This window comes from Centruroides vittatus, unplaced genomic scaffold, assembly GCF_030686945.1.
Source record: "Centruroides vittatus isolate TY-2023 unplaced genomic scaffold, ASM3068694v2 contig_651, whole genome shotgun sequence".
NCBI classification, from domain to species: Eukaryota; Metazoa; Arthropoda; class Arachnida; order Scorpiones; family Buthidae; genus Centruroides; species Centruroides vittatus.
In genome coordinates, this window is record NW_027122405.1 from 840,417 (window position 1) to 862,777 (window position 22,361).

At 29.6% G+C, this 22,361-nt stretch overlaps 2 protein-coding genes across 2 annotated transcripts; both read left to right on the forward strand.

The window, feature by feature from the left end:
- Positions 1-5,135: 5,135 nt before the first annotated feature.
- On the forward strand, positions 5,136-5,795 carry LOC136979840 (uncharacterized). Its single transcript, XM_067275865.1, has one exon. The coding sequence runs from the start codon at positions 5,136-5,138 to the stop codon at positions 5,793-5,795; it is 660 nt and encodes a 219-aa protein (XP_067131966.1).
- A 921-nt stretch (positions 5,796-6,716) lies between these two features.
- On the forward strand, positions 6,717-22,084 carry LOC136979887 (4-hydroxy-2-oxoglutarate aldolase, mitochondrial-like). Its single transcript, XM_067275912.1, has 7 exons — positions 6,717-7,039; positions 7,129-7,257; positions 10,927-11,054; positions 11,437-11,571; positions 11,895-11,991; positions 14,745-14,878; positions 21,719-22,084. The coding sequence occupies exons 1-7, from the start codon at positions 6,847-6,849 to the stop codon at positions 21,866-21,868; spliced, it is 966 nt and encodes a 321-aa protein (XP_067132013.1). The 5' UTR covers positions 6,717-6,846; the 3' UTR covers positions 21,869-22,084.
- The last annotated feature ends 277 nt before the right edge of the window (positions 22,085-22,361 follow it).

Consider the following 22,361-nt stretch of genomic DNA (forward strand, 5'->3'; position numbering starts at 1 on the left):
AATTACTCATTTTTCAAATAATCTGCACGATAGAGGTGTTAGATTGTGCGAGGCCATTATTAAATACGTCTAGATGTATGCAATGTAAAGAACGTTTCACGCGATATTTAAATTTCTTTCCGCCCTGTGAGCGGTAACAGAGCCTTTTCTATGAAGTCCCTCGTGAATTCGGCCAGACTCACAATGTGGTGAGTGACCAACTCCAATACATTCCCGGGATTTTTCGATCCCGGGTGCCTCAGAGGTAGTGTCCCACCTTAACCGACCGTCTTTATCATAGAAAAAGCGCGATGTTAACGTTAAGTAGCAAAGACTTTTGGCAAAAGAAATAAGTGCCAATAAAATAAACTGCAATGTGTTTTCCGCCATAAAACAAGTGAAAGGTTGATATTTTATTCGATATGATTCAAACACAACGATGCATTCTAGCATTGTGCAGTAGAGATTGTAGTCCTTCCAAGATAAGTTGGCAGTTGTCAAGCCAGACTTAACCATTTTGAAACCGTTTATATAGGAGGAGTACCCAATGCTCCAGGTCTGCAATTTATAACTAATAAAACAGTCGCTCTTTAAAAGTGGTTTAATCTGTTTAATAGTTTAATAGTTTAATCTGGTTTGACAACTACCAACATCCTTTTAATATAAGAAAGGATTGATGGAATAAACTCTATACATGAACAATTTATTGGGGGAATGCCTCTCAGGAGTACTTCTATGAGAAATTGGCCTCTATTTAGATGTGAGACACTGGAATCCCGGAAAAATCGAAGTGGTTATTCTGTTGTTGAGGTGCAAACCTGTGACCAATGGCCAGCCAATGTTTAATGATTTCAACATTGTTCAGCTGCATTTTACATTTAAAATACATTGACGTTTATTTTATTAGCACTTGTTTCTTTTGCTAAAAGTGGATGCTGCATTTCAGCTGAAATGCAGCAAAAATATAAATTGTAATATGTATAACCAGGGCCTGATTAATTCACTTTGGGACCCAAGACATTTTCTTCTTACCGGACCCCTCCGTCTCCCACAAAAAGAAATATAAGAACACATTTTCTTTAGATTTTAGAATTCACAATAACCATGTAAAAAGCAATATATTTTTGTTTATTTGTTTATCATGTACAGTTGTCCAACAGAAAAGTAAACTATCTTATTTACAAGTGTTTTCAAAATAGACAGTTTGACAGGGCTCTTCAAAAAACCGGGCCCTAGACATTTGTCTCATTTGTCTATGCGATGATCCGGCCCTGATTATTCGCATTTTCACCGGATGCTTGACCTCTGGTGTTTAAAAACAAAACTATTCTATCTGGGTCGTTTGCTTAATTCTTGTGTATTATCAGCAGTAAAGATGAATAGAAAAAGCAAAGCTTTCTGTTGCGTTCCAAATTACAATTTCAAAGACTTACGGGAGCTTAATATAAGTTTTCGTCTATTCCCACACGAAAAATAGATGATTATTCGGAAATTGGTCGGTTATATTTATGAGCTTCTCCGAATTCTGAAAGAGTGGATTACTGTTAAGAATTGGCGGTGTCCCGATTGTCCAACTTTACATGAACAAGTTATGCTGTCAATTTTAAAAGATATTTTCTTAAAGTTAAAATGCCAGTAATTTTGTGTGGGACAAAGGATCGGATATAAGCATTTCGAAGCCCTAAGCTGAACTCTAAGTCCCCTTACCAACCCTTCCCAATTTTAGAAGTCAATCATAAAAAGAAAAGAATTAAATCAGATTATATCTCCGATTTATACGGATATTGGAAGAAAAAGATGAGGTTTCACTGGTCTTGTTTTATAACTGAATTTAATTAAATTTTTATACTCATTCAATTAAAAACCTTTTTTAAAATTCGTTTTATCAATTTTTTTAAAAAAAGACCTTATGTTAATTCTTAGAAAAAAATTAATGAAATACTACACAAAATAAAAAGTAAAGCATATACTGTTGGTTCGTTAAAAAATGTTTATTACAAAATTCGACTTTAATTTTTTTTTTTTTTTTTTTTTTTTTACAAATGTTTGAGGCCCCTTGAAAGTCGAAGCCCTAAGCAACAATTTAAATAGCTTTTTACTTGTAAATCCAGTCCTGATAGGACAATGTCGAAGCTGATGCTCTTAACACAAAGGGCACAAATATGTATAGAACGTTCTCTCACTTGTTTCGATACCACATAAAGACGTGTCCCGCTAGCAATAATTGTTCTACTATAAAATTTCTCGATAAACAGCTACAAGCAGCATGTATCATTATATCGGACAATAATATATGATTAATTTTACAATACTAGTTACAAGCGACCCAGATGAAGTAGCCATTTTGTGGAAAATGCAGCGCCCTCTATAGTTTATGAAAAACGCGAATAAGCAAATTTATTGAAAACAAACATTCCCTTGTCGTTTCGCTGTAAATATAACAATGCTAGCCCAATTAACCAAACTTTTGATATGGTTATTATTTTAATGTTCGTCCTTATTACTTCTCGATCTGGTAGCACGGGTAATCCGTTTATTGGGTGCTGCTTGATCGAAAAGTAATAAAGACAAACATTACTGAACAGAGGCCTCTGAAAGACGAAAAGAGACCCGGGCCATTAACTATTTAAGGCATTTGTAAATGGGAGACCCTACCGAATGGTCCTGCCTGACTCTTTGGTAGGGATTGAATGTATCATTAGTTAAAATTCGCTGTAAAAAATTATTATCGCTGCGTTTTCATTATTGATAGACTGTGGATATACTTAACTACTGTCCTTCTCCCGAAGGCTTGGTACATTTCTAACCTTTCAAGTTGTTTCGGCCGAGACAGTATTTTCTCTCCGTGGCGTATTTTTCGTTTCTAAGCAGTGAAGAATTGTAGGGTTCTTGTAAAACCCTACAATCTCCTCACTGCTTAGAATTCTGTGCTTACTACATCGGTCTATTTCCTTATACATGGAGCAGAGGGTCTTGTGGTAGGTGTGATAGAACTGCCTCGGCCGAAACATTCGGAAAGGATAGATATCTACAAACTGTTCGGATAGTTCATTTATATGTTACCGTAGGCCTGTAATCAGACAATTTAACAAAATCGCCGTAGAGTCAATTGCCGCCAACTTTGATGTTAGAAACAATAATGTAACGAACGCCGTTTAGTAAAATCGTTATAAAAAGTTTTAATTGGCATAAATTTGAGCTTTTTAATTTTGAATAACATTTTAAATAAAATTCATCCGTTTCCATTCAATTTTCTTCTTATAAGCATAAAATTAAGCCGCAAAACTGGATTAGCTGTATCCGAAACCCCCGTGAACTTTGACCTATCGATCCGAAAGTTTGGCCAGTACCTCGCCGATAATGAGAAAGGCTTAGGTTTAGAACTTGAGCTTTCTAGACCCGGTAGTTTTTTTCTCTCTGGCGGTCTGCAGTGCGGAATGAAGAAAATAAGCTTTTTTGCAGATCTTAGCACTTGTCGATTGCTTATATTTCGGCAACCGCTTTATACAAAATCTTGAAATTTTGCATACTGTAATGGGCGCAATTAGGGCCCTCGTACATACCCGTTATGTACTAGTAATAAAGCAAATTTCTCATAGAATACAAACTAAAATATTTTGTATTGTTTTAATCAGTTATAAAGTAATTTATAATTAAATTAACTCAGAAAAAATTTTAATTAAAAAAATCAATTACAAGAGATTTTAAACAAGTCGTTAATTTTTTTCATAAATGTACTTTAAAATATTTGGATGGATCGATTTTCCGTGCGAAGTAACATTCGAATGTCGAAAAATCTTTGGCCTGTAAATATAAAAGAATTGCATTAAATAACTCATAATTATGACACTAGAGATAAGAAGAAATTTATAAACTTCTTCCTATAAGTAAAATTAAAAAAATGATATTTACCTATAGAGATTGTGCCACAAAAAAAAGCCCTTGGTTATTCCACTATTGCGGGGGTTACTTTTTCTACGCATTTATTTTCGTTTTCTCTTGTTACAACTTTTAACGAAAGTAATTACGTATTCCTCGTATTATTTATATATTACATTATTACATTATTACATTATATTATTACGTTATATATCATTAACACTCACAGCTTTAAAATGTTCTTTGTATTCGTAAGAATACAAAAAGGCTTTGAGGAAAGTCTCATTCATCTAAGATTTAAAAGAAAAACAAATAGCTTATTTATAAAAGTTAAATAAATAAAAAAGAATTATATATTTATTTTAAAATTTTCTTTACATCATCGTTAGTAACGCATGATTTTTCTAAAAAATCGAAGATTGAAGAAAAACCAATGCAGCCCAAATAACCATGTATCTACGATTAAATATTAAAGATCATTACTATAATTGAATTTAGAAAATAATTTTAAATGATTTAATGAGAGACAACTTACAATGTCTCTGCTTTCGTTACTCGAGGAACCATCCAAGCAGTCAGAAAACTCGAACAACTGATCTCTAGGTAATGTTGGAGTATTCGCATTTTAAAGATTGGCAATTTACGCTATAATAATCATATTAAACTAAGGAAATTAAGTTAAAATTGATTGTGTTGTCTGGTACAAAAAGGTCCACAAGTGCCCGTGCGCATAAAACCACTGAACATTGGTAGCGGGTTCGCGGCTGGTCACGTGGTGTTTTTTGGATATTTATCGCATGTCTAACACCTTAGTAGGGCCAGTTTCCTTCTAAAAGTCTTCTCTGGAAGCAAACCCTGTCTTTGATTCCCATGGTTACATTGTTGGTTACCATCATTCTAATCCTCATGCGAGAAAGGAAAATATGAATGATTTGTGTGTAAGGTGTTCAGGTGTTCAATAAATCACGTGTTTCCTGTTGTTTTTTGCTTGTCGACCCAATTGTCGAAATTCAGATTTAATTGATACCGCTGTGGAAATTCGGACGATCGAAAATCCCAGATAATTTTTGAGGGTAATCGGGCCTCCTCCTTCACCACCCGGCTCGCTGTCCATTGCGAGTGTGGACGAGCCAACGATAAGTGTGTCTAAAAAAGGGCCCTGCTAATACTCATAGGTCGGAATGAGAGGAAAAAATAAGAAGGTGTAAGTTACACTTGCCGCCTCCATGTATGAGACTGAAAGGCTCATGGCCGCCCTCCCACACCCTGCCCGGAGAATGGGACTTTTTCCACGTGAAATACCCACGAGGATTGAAGGTTTCATGGACGGCTCTAAAACTGCTGAAGGCACAGCTAGTGCCTTCGTGATTTTTGGTGCAAGTGGTGAGATTCATAATCAGACATTTGAGCTGCACCCGGAGTGCTCTGTCTTCCAAGCCGAAATCTTTGCGGTATTAATGGCTATCAAATGGTGTAACGTCAATCTTGTCAATATGCTCGTAAATATCTACACTGATAGTGCTGCCACTGTGACCAAACTGAGAAACAAGGACACTACCAACCCCATCTCTATCGATATTTTCGCTGAGGTTGCAACATCATCTAACAGTTATGCCATTAATTGGATAAAGAGACACCAGGGGACTCCGGGAAATGAAAGAGCAGATTACCTGGCACGTAATGCAACACTGAATCATACCAATCATCAAGATTATGACCGCATCCCCAAGTCGAAACTCAAGTCGCTCGTTTGGAATGAAGCCATCAAAGCGTGGCAGGCTGATTGGGATAAGATCTCATGTCAGCACGTTACGAAGAGATTTTTCCCAAGTATCCAAAATCATATGCAGAACAAATGGATGCAGCCCAGTCATGAACTGACGCAATTCTTGACTGAACACGGACGCTTTCGTGTATATCTTAAGAGATTGAAATGAGTAATCAGTTTAGAGAACAGAAGTTACTTAGACTTGATTATTAGATTAACCTGGAGCATCAACGGCAGTGTTTGAAGAGAGATCCTATAACTATGTCACAAATACAGTCAAACCTGTTTTTATGCGCTCTTTTTATGTGCGATTTTTATTTGTGCGATTTTTTTAATGCGAATTTTTAATTTGTGCGGTATAGTTGGCGACTAGTCTCGTGCGATTCGTCATGTCTTACGTTGACTTATTATAGCTAAATAAACTTATTATAGCATAAATGCACTTATTATAGTAATATTATTGCATGAATATGCGAAAAATGAAATAATTTACTTTTTAAGTCAACAAAACACCACCTGGACAAAAATATGTAAAACAGACGATAGACCAGACGATGCAGTCAAGTGCTGACATCTGTTGTCAATAAATTCTATTTCGTACGGTTTTGAGTTATTGTCTATGTGAGACTTTTTTTATGCGGTCCCTGTTGACCGCATAAAAAAAATATTTTTTAATTGTGTTGCGAAAACTATTATTTACAGCCATTCGTGAAGTTTTGTGAGATTTTTTTAATGCGTTTTTTTTAATGCGGTCCCTATCCCCCGCATAAAAACAGGTTTGACTGTATTTTGTTCATTATCATTAGACCTATCTCTTATACACACCCGTCTGCTTTCATTTTTCTAGCGTCCAATAGACAAAGACATATCGTTTATAATCAATGTCTTTTACTTTGAAACATTATAGTTAACCTCTAAAGTTTACCAATTCATCAGGATAAAAATCTTAATTAAAATATTTAAAATCGCATTTTAAAAAAACTAATAATTATTACAAGCTTCGGGAAACTATTAAATTATTATTAAATTTACTAACATGTGAACGGCATATATGGCAACACTGATCTGAAACAAGGTTATGGCTGCCCACGTGGTTTGATTGCCTTGACACGTGGCTGTACCTTGAACTAGCTTTTGATAACAAAATAATTTGTGCGGAATCTGTTCGAAGTGTTATTATGCAATATGTTGTAATTTTAAATTGTTCCAATTAATTTAGAATGAATATATTAATTAAACGGATAAATATTCGTCATTTTAATCACTTTAAATTCAAGAAAAGATATTGTACGCAGAAAATCAACATTTCTGGTGTTTATCCTCCGATCATAACGCCTTTCGACGAGAATGAAGAAATAGCATATAATCATTTAGAAAATAATATTGAGAAATGGAATAAAGTTCCTTTTAGGGGTAGATACAATTTGTAAAAATACGAATATTTATTAGAAACATCTTAAATAATTACAGCAATACATTTATACATTAATTTTATTTTCTAGGTTTAGTTATACAGGGATCAAATGGAGAATTTGCTTCTCTTAGTGAAGATGAAAGAGTAGATGTTGTAAAATTTGTAAAACGACATATTAGTAAAGATAAATTATTAATAGCTGGAAGTGGATGTGAAGGTAATTAAATGAAGTATTTTGAGTTTATGTCGATAAATTTAAATTAAGGTTTTTCACAAAAATACTCACAGTTTTGTATATATTACTATTCCTTAACAAATTCTTTTAAAATAAGAAAAACAATAAGAGTAACTAAATTAAAAAGTATTATTTGATAAAGATCTATAAAAAAAATGCCAGTTTTCATATTCTAAATGTTAAACAATTAGTAGCATAGAACCTGTGGTTTTTATATGAATTGATTTATTTTTGAAAATAATGTATTTACTAGGGCAGGAGTGGTGAAGCTTTCTGAGCCAGCATGCCATATAGTAAGCTCACTTAGCTTTAAAGATGTTTAGCTATGCGTGCCAAAGTTTTAGACTTCAAATAACGATACAGTATTTAAATAAATTAAATGAATATGTTTTAATTACAATAACTATAAAAAATCTGATTGAACAAAAGATGATCGGGTGATAAACCAAAATGATGATTGAAAAAGACGATAAATAGAAATCGTACGAAATGTTACGTGCCAAATGATTTTTCCTTACATGTCACTTTGGGCATGCGTGTCATAGGTTCACCACTCCTGTACTAGGGTTTCTCAAATGGAATCCTGGGATCCCGGTTGTTTTTTTAACCTGGAAAATCCTACGAATTTCTTAAAAATTCACTTTTTTCTTATTTTGTGTTAAGGTTGAGGAAATTTTGCAAATAGAAAGTATAATTAACTCATAAACTGTCAGAATACATTTGTATTTATTAATGTTAAACCTACTTATTAGTTTTTTTAATTTTTCCTTGTTATGGCATGTCACAGATTGTCAATAATCAATATGTAGGCTATTTGTGACAGAATTCTGAAAATTCTTTACTTGTCAGAACCTGTACTATCTGGAATAATTGTGTTTATGCTGTCTTAATTTTTAAGCATGCCCAGTAGCTTCAATAACTGCGTAACGCCAGGTTGTGCAAATTGGGCAAGGATACAAACGAGTACAAAGTCTGCAAGTATGAACTTTTTTCATGAACCTGATTATTAAAGACAAATAAACTGCCGAATTATTGGGCTATAAGCTTGATGTTTCTATTAAAGCAGTTGAGGTAGACAAATCAAGAATACTAGAGAACAAAAGAAGTATTACAATCTCGAAAACAAACTAGAAATCTTCCAGGCTACAGGTGAAAAACATAACATCTGTCTTCTCTTAAATGCATTAAACACTATTCCACTCACATCAATTGAATCAGAAAGGGCATTCTCGGTAGAGGAACTTTTCATTACTAAAATAAGAATCAGATTGAGTGATTGGAGTATTGACTATCTTTGCTTTTTAAAATCTTATAAAAATTTACAATAATATTTTGTATTGTGTTTCATTTAAAAACCGAAAATTACCTTTTAAGTTAGAAGTTTGATCCAAGTTTAATTTTTTTTTTTAAATTTTCAACTCAATTCAAAGCATTTTTGTTGTTGTATGCAGTTTCCAGCAAACTTTAATAAATTTTTTCTATTTGTAAAAAATTCTAAGTAATTCAAAGGCAATTTCTAATATATATCTTACACAGCATTATTAATATGATTTTGGAGGTTACAGAACATGTTAAATTACTTTAAATAAATGAAAAATAATTATATCATTTGATTTTAAAATATTTTGTTTATCTTAAAAATAATTAATTATATCCCAGGAAACAATTCACTTTTATCCCGGGATCCCAGGACAAGCAAAAGACTGGGAAATGAGAAACCCTAGTATTTACAATACATTACAAACAACTTTTTCAAATGTTGCCAATATTTCCAAATTTATATTGGAATTTCAGATGCAAGAATGACTCTAGATTGTGAGCAAAGTAAAAACTTCTTTAGTTTCAAATTTTCAGAAGCAGCAAAGATTTACAGCCACTTTTACTAACCTTTACTATAAGTTTTGTTTTTAAATAATAATATACAGTAGAGCATCGATTATTCGACTTAATTGGAGACTGAGGTTGGTCGGATAACTGAAAAGTCGGATAACCGAAAAGTATGGAAAAATACATTATTAGTATAGTGTATTAGGCCTGGTTTAAATACTAGCCTCCCTTTCATGGTCGAGCCAGTGCTGCCAGCTAAAACATGCAAAATTTAACAAAAATAATATTAAAGTAGCCAAGACATAACAAAATATTGTAGCAGTACATTACTAGTGGACATTTGAATTTGCTGACTAGAATGCGGTCGGTTAACCAATAAGTCGGTTAATCGGGGTCGGATAATCGATGCTCTACTGTATATTGAAAACTATTTTATATCTTCAAACAGATATAAAGTTATAATTGTGTTATCAGTCATTTTTACATTTAGGAATGTTCCATTATTTAAAGTTATAATGCACTGATGTAAATATATTTTAGCATAAGCTTCCTATTCATTATTATATTGTATTTATTTAATTAAAACACTTAACTGTTCTACATGATAAAAAAACACACAATAAAAAGTTGTAAGATTATAATGACATAATTATGAGTGCTTTTGATAATGCATACATCATCACTGGGCAATTACAACAAAAATGGTATAAGAACATCAGAACATAAATAGAATAAGATGTCAGATTTTTGGAACATACATTTAGATTAACAATTAAAAAATTTTCAATCTTTGAATGTATATAATAGTTTTTAACACCATAAGACAGTTAAAGTACTTTAACTGTGGTATAGGTCAATACTATTTGTTCTATTATAGAATGGTTATGTGAGCATACTAGGAAAAACAAATACTCTATAACTTTGCAGATAGACATTCTGTTTTCATATTGCTATAATTTAAAGAACTAAATTAAAAAGTTTAAGCATAAAAATTTTATATTTATATATTTATAACACTGAATAATATTGTAATATTTTAATTACAATCATTGTAATTAAAATATTACAATATTATTCAGTGTTGTCTGGAGAGATACTTAGCAATCCAAATGCAACTAAATTTGGTATGGAGACATTTCAGAACATGGTTAAAAAAATTGGTATCAAAACTCACCACTACATCACTTACACGCCATAACACGTGAGTGTAGTTTATGAGATATCACTTTTGGATTGCAAGCAACAAATATTTTATTCATACAAAAATAATGCTGTATAGTGATGCAGTAGATACTGCTCAATGTCCTCATTATGAAGATGTAAAATTTGAAGACTGTGAACAGTATGTTTAATGGCAGACTGTAATGAATCATTTGTGATGCTTCTCACATACAGTGTATTAAACTTTCAAGATTGCAAAATTTATAACAAGCTCAAACCACACATTTTAAGTGTATTACAAATAAAATGCTTTTTTTTTTGTTGCTTGCAGTCCTGAAAGTACCAAGTGGTGAGTTTTAGTACAAAATTTTTTACAGAAATGTCTTCTCCATGTTCTGAAGTACTGCCATACCAAATTTAATTGCATTTGAATTGTTAAATATTTCAGCTTTGGAAACCACATTAAATAGGGATACTTCAATTAGTTACTTATTATATTATTGATAAAATATGATTTCTTACATATGCTGCATTATCTGATATAATTTTAATAATCTGTTATTTTAATTGAATGTTTCATAGCAGATAATCTGAAACAAGTCTGAATAAATTTAGAAATTTTGAGAATTTATTCAAAAAAGTATATTGTATTTAATTCTGTAGGAACTCGTACAACTGTAAGAATGACAGAACGAATGGCTGCGGTTGGAGCTGATATAGCAATGGTGGTTACACCTTGCTATTATAAGGGAAGCATGAATGAGAAAGCTTTAATCAAACACTATATTACAGTAAGTTTTCTCATTGATATTATTCTTGAAAAGAATTTGAATACAATTTTATGAAATTACTTTGAACAGTAAAATGATAGTAATGATATAGAAACATATTTTGTATGATTAATTTTTTCATATGATTATACTTATTTAATAAATATACATCTATAGTTAATGTTTATATAAAATGCATCATGAAGAAAGGAAATGTCTCAAAATGACACAAGCCAGTATTGAATTGAAAGTGGATCTGCAGACACTTAGTACACTTATATAATTATAAATTTTAGATATAGAAAGAAAGATTTAATTACATAATATAATGTAAATTTTTATTATATTTGTCCTAATCCTATTATATTTTATTTCATTTCATTTTAAATTTTTTCAATTTTAGGTTGCAGATAAAAGTCCTATTCCAATAATTTTATATAGTGTACCTCCTAATACTTCACTTGATTTATCAGCTAATGTTATAATTAAATTGTCTTCACATCCTAATATAATTGGATTAAAAGATAGTGGTGGTGATGTATGATTTTCATTTGTATTATTTCATTTTACCTGACTATAAAATTAATTAATGAAGATAAAATGTTATATGCATTGATTTAAAAAATTTGTTGGCACACAAAAGCACTAATAATTTTTAATAATATATGATACTAAAAGCCTCTATTTACTTTTAGAATTATGACTTAGAATTAAATTTATATTATAATTACTAAATTTAAATTTATAAGTAATTTAATAACAAATTTTTAATATAATAAATATACTGATTATTTTATTTTATTTTTCGTTATATACTTGAAGTATTAATTTTATTAACTATTGTTTTCTTAAAATTTTTAGGTTTCAAAATTAGGATATATAGTACATAAAACTAAAGAGCATAATTTTCAAGTTCTTGCTGGATCAGCTGGATTTTTCCTTCCAGCTCTTACTATTGGTAACATTTGATAATTTATGTATTTATAATGCTAGTACTGTTTTTTGTAGATTAATAAAGTATTGTTTTGGAAGTTGTTTGGCTGCAATTTGAAAAAAATTGTAGACCTATAAGTTCCCACCATCTGTCCTTCCTTAATCTCGAGAATAGAGTTAGACAGATGGAGGCCAAGACCAGATATGGAAATATTAGAGGCAGGAGGCTCCAATTAACTATATATGAATTTCTGGTGCAAACTGGAAGTTATGTTATTTCAATTCAAAAATTTTTCCCTGAAAGGAGTTAGATAGACAACCAGCATGATTCTGTTGCTTACAGGAAAAGTATTATGTACAGGGGTAAGACACTGATAATTTGAGGTGGCGTGCATATATTTTAAATTAAATAAATTAAAAAAATATGATTCAAAATTGCAGCTTGGCATTCTGCCAATGTTACAATAAATAATTGCTTGTTTATGTATTTTTGCATATTTTGTTTATAAACAAGAATTTAATATATTTTGAAAACATTAGAAACTTGAAATACAGTAAAATCTTGATTATCCAAGCTTTGATTAACCAAGGTTCCACATTATTGAGATGAACTTGTAAGAGAATACACTACTTTACTTTTCCTTGTTATGTATTGGAATTGTGTCAAATTTGATTTCGGATTTTTACAAATCGCCATGTTTTAAGACCTCCTGAACCCAAAAAAGTCAAAGAAAAAAAACTTCATCAATGAGTTTCCTAAGTTTCCCAGGCTTAATTTTGAGGGAAGTGATGAGTTTCATAAAAAAATCATAAATGCTTCAATAAATCTGACCTCTCTCAAGATATGACTGATCACACCCCTTATACAAGTTACCATGCCAAATTTCTTTGTCCTTACCTTATCCTGAGATATTAAGCAAAATAGATGCCAACACACACAAACACACATATCTGGAGACTTTTTCTACTTTTTCTGCTGGAAACTCGAAATTTGGAAATTTGCAAAAATCTGAAGGTCAAATTTGACACAATTCCCAATACTTTTCCTTGTTATATACACATAACAGCTGGGAATGTAAAAGAGGAAAAATATTCCATGTTTGTGTGTGTTGGCATCTATTTTATTTATCTCAAGATGGGGTAAAGATTAAGAAACAAAATTTGGCACAGTAGCTTTTTATAAGGGGACATTGATGCTATTAAATTTTGGTGGTTAAAGATTGATGGAATGGGAAAATAGTGGGTGGTTACATGTCATCATATCTCGAGAAGGATTGACTTAATGAAGGTTTTACTTGTTATTAGCCTTTACAACTTTTATAAAACTCATCACTACCCTCAAAATTAAGATTTTTGCCATTTTATAATAATTAATAATATAAAAATTTTTAAACAAAATTTTATAATGGTACCACACAATTTTATTTCATTAAAATCTCATAACAGCCAGGAGAGTTACACAACTCATTACTGGATGTTTTTTACTGTAAGTCAGAAAATCTTTGCCTTAAATGCACTAAGCATGTAAATACTGAAATACTTTTAATCTTGACTGTACCAAGCAAATAGCTAACACCAGAGCATTGCTGCAAAGGATGGAGGAAACAAGAAGTGCTGTGAAACAAGAAACTCTAAAAGACTTTTTAAAGAAAATTTAAAACAATAACAAGTATTACAAAATGATTAATTAATGTTTTTGTTACCTTAAAGTCAAACAAATGCTGGATTAAATTGGGCTATATTACTGCTACTATTAATAATTAAATACTGAGTAATTTGGCACTACAAGTAGGTGATAGGCACATCTCTTATTAAATTCAATAATTATAATTAATTTATTATTTATTAAATAATTTAGAAAATTTTTGAAGAAAAGAATTGGCTGGAGCCAGACTCAAACCTGCAACTGCTACTTACTGTTGCGTTGTGTTGCCAGTTATGCTACCCAGACTTCCATTTGATCTTTTTCTTCCAGACATATTTAATTTAGATACAACCATACTAATTAAATATTACCATACTGGCAATGCATTTGCATGGTAAGCAGCAATTGTGGATTAAAGTCCCACTCCAAACTGATTCTTTTCTTTCAGAATTTTCTAAATTATTTAATAAATTTTAATTTAATTATAATTATTAAATTTAATAAAAGATGGCACTCAACACTTGCTTTTAGTACCAAATTACTCAGTTATTAATTAATAGTAGTGGTAATATAGCCTAAATCTTGCATTCATTTGGCTTTAATATAACTGTTGGGCTTTAATTTAAAGGTAAATTTGGCTTTAATATAAAGATAACAAAAACATTTATATATGTTTTTGTTACCTTTTATGTGAGACAAATCATTCTTATTAATATGTATCTACAACAATACACGTTTTTTATTCTACAGTATATATTAACTTATAGTAAATGATGTAAAAAGTTATAAAAAGAGGCTTAAAGTATTTAAGATGTTTATAAGTCTTTTATTTTCATAATTTTAAATCCAAAGTGCCATGACTGTTTATTTTATCTGAGGTAGCATTGTTCAAATTACATTGGATAATTGGGTTGTATTGTACTAGTTAAATACTAGATTGATTTGGATTAAATTTGAGATGATATCTATGATTTCAAGTTATAAAATATATGTTTCTGTAAAATGTAATATCTTTCCGTCAGAAACAAACTATAATTTTGAAACTCTTACAGAATAAAAAAGCATTGCATAATATTTAATAATTCTTTTTCAGTATCCTAATATCAATTTTTTTTTCTTTCTTTTGTTATCAGGGTGTGTAGGTGGTATATTTGCTTTGGCCAATCTTTTAGGTGAACCATTATGCAATTTACACAAACTATTTTTAGAAGGAAAATTACAAGAGGCACAGTGTCTTCAACTTCGATTGATTTCTCCAAACACATATGTAAGTACAATTTAATTTAAGTGTTAAAAAACAAAATTGATTGAATATAAATCAGATAATTAGTCTGATGATCTGTTGATGAAAATTTTCAAAAAATAATCTAGTGGAAATAACAATCCAAATTTTCATATTTAATGGAAATTTATATACTGTCAGATTCTAGCAGTAAGGTGTAAGTTTGATAGAATGCACTGACATTTCTAGAATTAGTTTGAGTGAGCAACAGCTGAAAGATATTTTTTTTTTTTTGTTTTCTTGGATATGTATACAATAAACAAGTAGAAATGTTAAAGAAAAAAAAATCAGTTATCAATGTGTGTGTCACTGTTATCAAAATTTTTACCTAATTGACTTTATTTAATTAATCTATTTAAAGAAGTTCCAAAAACTTCTAAAACTGCAGGAAAGTTTTTATCTTGAATTTAAAGAGGGCAAAACATATGTAAAACATAAAATTTTTTTGTTGGATTTTAATGGTGTTTTAAAATTTTTTATTTATGCAATAGATCTAGGAGAAGATATAAAGTTTAATAAAACAAACAACTTACTGGAATATAAATGCTTGAGATAACCAACACCTTAGAATTTCCAGCAACAATGTATTTAATAAAATAAAAACGTTTTTGACTATTTTTAATAGTCTTCTTCAGTTAAACAACTTTAAAACAAAAAGAATGTAAAATAGAACGCAAGCCATACAACGGTTTAAAAATTTGAAAATAATTCCAACGTATAGCGCATGTGGTTTACATAGGAAAAATAAAGACAATAAAAAATGAAAGTAAAAACAAAATAAATTAAAATAAAGTATTAAGAAAATTAATTGCTGTGGTAAAAAGATTTCCATGCAGAGGATAAACTTTCCACATCTCTATGGTTGATACATCCCTTGTCAATATGGGCCTTGTAAATTTCAAGTTTTTCAATATGTTTAAGTTCTTGTTTGTTGGCGGTAGTCCTAATTATGGATGCTTTGTCTCAATGAACATTAATATCTTGATGCTTAGCGAATGCTGCAAGAAGGGTACTGTCCAAGTTTTTAGTGATGGAATATTTATGCTCTTTAAGTCTCTGTTTCAAAAGCCTCATAGTAGTTCCAATGTAAACCAGATCTGTATTAAAACAGCAGTCACTTAAAGGAATAGAATACACCCCTGTACTATTGTTTCAGTTTTCTTACGTAAAATTCTATACATCATAGGATTACATTGATAAAATCATTCTTAAATTATTCTTGTGGACTATTTTTTTAATCATCGTGTGTAGGAAAGGAATATAGTTGAGAACTACTTTTTGTCCATGGTTCATAGTTGTAGGCTGCCTTTTTTGTTTGATTACAGAATTTAGCAATAAGTGCATTAATTTCACTTATTTGATATCCCTGTTGTACAGCTATTGTACGTATGTAATTTAATTCTCTATGTGTATCAAACATACTCGTACAATGCGTATAGGCCCGCTTGATCCATGATCGATATGCTGCATGTTTAAAATTCCTAGGGTCGAAGGAGTTCTTCGGTATAATAATGGGTAGGTAGCTTGGCTTTCGATAAATATCTGTCCAAATTTCACCATATTTACAAGTGACGGACAGAGCAAGAAAATTTACATTAATGTCTTGATGCAGCCTTTGCTAAGCATCAAGATATTAATGTTCATTGGGACAAAGCATCCATAATTAGGATTGCCGCCAACAAACAAGAACTTAAACATATTGAAAAACTTGAAATTTACTAGGCCCATATTGACAAGGGATGCATCAACCATGCGGAAAGTTTATCCTTCACATGGAAATCTTTTTACCACAGCAATTAATTTTCTTAATACTTTATTTTAATTTATTTTTGTTTTTTACTTTCATTTTTATTTATTCTGTCTTTATTTTTCTTATGTAAACCATGTGCACTATACGTTGGAATTATTTTCAATTTTTAAACCATCATATGGCTTGCATTCTATTTTACATTCTTTTTGTTTTAAAGTTGTTTAACTGAAGAAAACTATTAAAAATAGTCGCAAACGTTTTTATTTTATTAAATACATCATTGCTGGAAATTCTAAGGTGTTGGTTATTTCAAATAAAGTTTAATATAATTAATGTTAAAGTATTTTGACAAATTGTTGAATGATTCTTAGTCTCAGTAATTACCAGTGTCAATTTAGTTCTAATGTTATGTTAAATAAAGAACTTATATTAAACTTTTAATTGTATTTATTTAGTTAATAGTGTTTTGCTATCTTATTGTTCCTATTTTATTATATTGTTGAAATTAGATTACTATATAAATTGAATTTTGTCATCTGTATAGTTAATGTACAGTACTTTTGAAAATATAAGCTCTTAACAGTATTTAGAAGTAGTGATTTATACTCTCATTATCAGAACTGCATGCACATTTATGATAACAATATTTTCTGTTTAATTTGCATGTTTTTAATTAGAAGTAAGGAAAAAATTAAAAATTTTTTGTTTAGAAAAAGGTAAAATATGTTTAAACATCCAGATTTATATGATAAATTATGCTGATTTAATAAAACAGTCAATCAGATTAACCAGTATTAAGTTTGAGTTCTTTGGATAAATTTTTTCTTTTCCAAAATTTATGAATTATTTATTAATTTACATTAGCTGTAATTATTAAATTTATTACAAGTGATACTGTCTGCTTTTAGTGTAAAGTTTCATAATATAATATAATTAAATGTAGTCTTGATAAGAATGGGTTTAATGATGGGACTTACAGTATCTGGAGGAAAGGATGAAAGTAAAGCTTGTAAAGTACTATTTTTAGTATCTTAGGAAACTGACTATAATTACGGTCGGTAAAACTTCTGTTAACCTAACGGGTACTTTACGCGGATTTGAGATTAGTTTGCCAGGCCTGGGCTTTTAAGCGTGCACCGAAAAATTAGTAATAATAACAATAAATATCAAGTCAGATCAAAAGTTCAAATATATTTAATTAGCAACTAGAACGTACTACATACAAATGTCAATAATTCAAACAAAATTTATTAACGAAAATCAACAAGTCAACCCGACAATAAACTTAGCTACTTAGCTTAACTTAATATTAATTCCCCTTTGAATTTCGACAAATCAAATTCTTAGAAACTATGAACAAAATCTCTTACTAATTAAACGTCTATCCGTCACCTCACTATACGAAGAAACTATTTCCTCAATCCTTTCGATATCATCAAATCGTCAATCGAACTCCTCTTTAACACCTTGGATTGTCCAATTATCAATCTGGACTTCTATCAGAAAATACTTCGCTTTTGAATCTACCTTGCTCTCACAGTCGCCTCGATTTGGAATTCACCTCGGTTTGGAAATCACCTCTCCTTCTTCGGTTAACGTATGGGTTTTATACTGTGAGGTGACGTCACACTTGAGCTGGGTTACTCCCCTTATTTACATACTTAGTTGCTAACATGAACTTTCTTTTCTGGCAGCTTTAAGTTTCCGACAAAGCTTATAAACTGTTTACAAAAATATTTATCATAATTTTCTGGGATGTTTAAGACGGTTTATTAAGTATTTCTCTTCTAGTGATTGTGGGGACTCCCCCTCCATTTTTTTTTCTGCGGACTGTTACTTCCGCCGGGCAGCGCAAGTGCGCAAGATGTTTCCTACGGCGCTTATTTCTCCGTGAGTTGTTTTATCTTCATTTTTCATTACTAACAAGAGAGTGGTGGGGAACCTTCGTCCTAAATAAACATAAACCCCAAACTAAAGATAATAAAACGGAAATAATAATAAAATAAAAATAACGTTCGGACTCAGTTCCTTACAAGCTGACTCATGAATAAAAATATATTAGCATTGAGTACATTTCCTTGAAAGAGTGACAAGTTAGATTAGATTTCATTTCCATTTACAATGTGCAATTATATTGATAAATTATTGAAGAATTTAAAAAAACATTAAAAAACTTAAAATTTGTAATTTGAATGACTATTCATATTGTTTTCAATCTATTATGTAACCTAAGATAGACTGGTCAGATACTTATAATTATTTAACAAATTATTCATTTGCATATTCACAGGAAACAGTAAGCAATTGGAAAAGTCTTGAAGTCTACAATTACTTTCAATCAGCTTTGCAATGTAGTTTTTACACCTGTTATTTGCTTTTGTCTCTTGTCTTTGCTTTTGGGTAAATGCAAAAATATTGATGACAATAAAAACAAGATGATTTCAGTTAGAGTTTAGTTTTCTAAGTATTTAACAAAACATGATTCATCTTTCAGCATGTTCATTCATCATTGGAACTAATTCATATGGTAGATTTTAAAATATCATTAATTCAGAGCTGATTGTTGTACTAATGGTAGTAAAACTCTGACTGGTGTTGGAGCTGATTTTGCAGTTTTGTTTTGAATTATTTCATAATAATGTTCTAATACAGAGTTCTAGTTATGGATTAAGTAATTATTGTTCTATATTTCAGGCAGAATTGTATGCTATTGAGAGATTTTTACACTGCTTAACACTTGATATTATGTTTTTAATATTGTATTTATATGTTGTGACTCCCACTCAGCAATAGTTAATATAAAAAGAAATGCGAAGGTTTATAAGATACTACAACTTATGGAATTAAATAGTAAAGGTATTAAAGTAATATTCTCTTGGGTTAAGGGGCATTCTGGGGTAATTGGAAATGACATAGCTGACACATTATCTAAAAAAGGAACAACAAAATTGCTTGAATATAACAAAGCATGTCTGAACTACATTAAAGATTTTATAAGATACATAATACATTAGTAGTTCTAAGGGAAGGAATACAAGAAATTCTAGTCTGAAATATTATACATGAATGGATAATAGTGTACAATGTTTAGTGCAGATTTTGTATCTACATAGTTTCTTTCAGGATTTGGTGTCTTTTTAGAATATCATATTAGATTTAATATTAATGATAATCCAGTGTGTCAGTTTGTCAAGAAAGCTTACAAACTGACATACATTTGCTTTTTAGTTGTCCTAACTTTGCTGTAATAATTTGTTCTGTAATTTGTAATAAATATTTGAAAATATCTACAGCATGCCTAATCTAAAAAATATTATGAAAAAAATACATAAATATTTACTGCAATGTAATACCTAAAGTAATGTTGAATATCTGAATCACTTGAAATTACAATTGATTGACTTTAGAACAAATCATGTGTTTTTATATTTCACTTTTGTCTCACTTTAATTTGCATTTAATCTAATTATATATTTTGTGTGTGCTATATTTAAATATATTGATTATGTAATGTAAAGTGATACCTGTGCTGTATGTATATGATGCATGGGTTGTGTACCTGTGTGTAAATAAATAAAATAACAAAAGACAGTAACTTTTAAAATTTCCCAATAAAAATGTGCACAGCATTAAAATTAATTTTTGATCTATCTGTAAACATATGAGTTTTACCAAAACAATTTCTGTATTTAAGGAAAGAGTTTCAAAATAATAGTTTAGCTTATCAAAATGTTAGATATATACAAAATAAGAAATATGGTTAGATATATAATTCCAGGGAAAGTAATGTATCAAATCTTTTTTTGCGACCTATTATATAATTGACTATAATTCAAATTCATTGGCATATACAGTTCTTTGAGTCAAATATTTTGTCAGTGATTTTTAGGATGAGTAGAGACAATTCTAGTAATAAAGAAGAAAAAATATATTTATAATAGAATCAGGAAGGATTTACTTCTACATTAATTTCTGTCATTTGATAGAAATTAATGTGGAAGTAAATCTTTACAAACAAATATATAGAAAAATGACGTCATCATTTGTGATGATGATTAATAATATTATGAATAAACAAAATTCTTACTGGAACTAAATAATAAAATAAACAACACCTTTAATGATCCAGCAATAAAGATTTAATGCGATAATATCGCATTAAATTATCGCATTAAATCTTTATTGCTGGATTGTTAAAGGTGTTGTGTATTTTAATAATAATATGATTACAGTAATTCACTGCACAACAACTTTTTGGCATTTTTTCAAGAAAATGTACTCACCATTAGTATACTTCTATTCATAAGTTAGATATAAGAGTGAAAACAAAGCTAAGTACCAGTGTTGACGTCATGTTAAAACCTATCCATAGCTATAAAATAATTTGGCTTGATGATTTGTGGAACTTAAGTAGAAACTTATATTCAGAACTTCAGTGGAACTTACATATCTTTTAGAGTTACTAAAATGTTTATTGTCTCTTTGGATTTATAAATAAATGTATTTAGAACATAATTAAAGATATAATGTTTGAAAGTTTATTGTAGAAATTATTTTCTATATGCATAATAATCAACTGGAATGTATTCTTCAGAATAAATTAACATCTTTAAATTTTTAGCAAAAATTCTTTTAATTTAATAAACTAATGTTTTTGACCATCTTTTAATGGCTTTCTTCAGTAAACTCAATATGAACAGTATTTTTACCATGAATTCATTTGAAGAAGTCTTTAAAGAATGATTGAAAATATTAGTTTAAATTAAATTAAGATTTTTCTGGAAATTTAAAGATGCTGTTTTATTTTTTTTAATCACTAATTAAATTTTTCCAGAATTAAAGTAAAAAGAAATTATAAAATTTTAATGGTAACATTTTAAAGCATAAAATGTTTGACAAATAATTTTGGTGATTGTAAAAACAAATTTTGCTGTTAAATTTTATTATTATAACAGTCTTTGAAAGTTTGAAATAGTTTTGCAGTTATTAGCATTGCTTTCAGGGCAGGTTTAAAACTGCAATTCCATTTTTTGTTTTTCTTACTGTTTTATTTTGTTAATTGAATATTATTTTAGGTTACTAAAAAATATGGTGTAGCTGGTTTGAAAGCTGCAATGGAGTGGTTTGGTTATTATGGTGGTTCAACCAGATTGCCTATTCTTCCGATATCCAAAGAAGAAGTAGAAGAAATTTTAAAAGAATTTAAAGAAAATAAACTTTTATAAATAACGAATTTCTAAAGCTTTATGTTAAATATATTTTTATATCAAAGTTAAAGTTGCTGTTATAATTTTGTTGATTGTTATTGAATTATTATGAATATAAAAACATTTTTATATTAAGATTTTTATGTTTTGAAGTTTTAAAATGATTAAGAATTTTATTGTTTATATCAAATGTGTGAATAAGAAATTATATAATTATAATAAACAGTATAAAAGTTTATTTACCTAGATTTTTATAAGAATTAAATATTTCTGCTTGAAAAATAATATTTGTAAGAAATTTGTAAATATTAATGATTTGTTAAAAATAAAATTGTGGATGTAATATTTCACTAATTCAGTCTGTTTTATTTCATTATTGTATCACCTATTAATAAATGCCATTTAAATGTGGGTAATTTTAAGAATAAAATTATGTTTTTTATGGGCAATCAACCACAAACAAACAAAAAAATTACAAATTTCCAATAGAATTTACCAAATTAGGATTAGG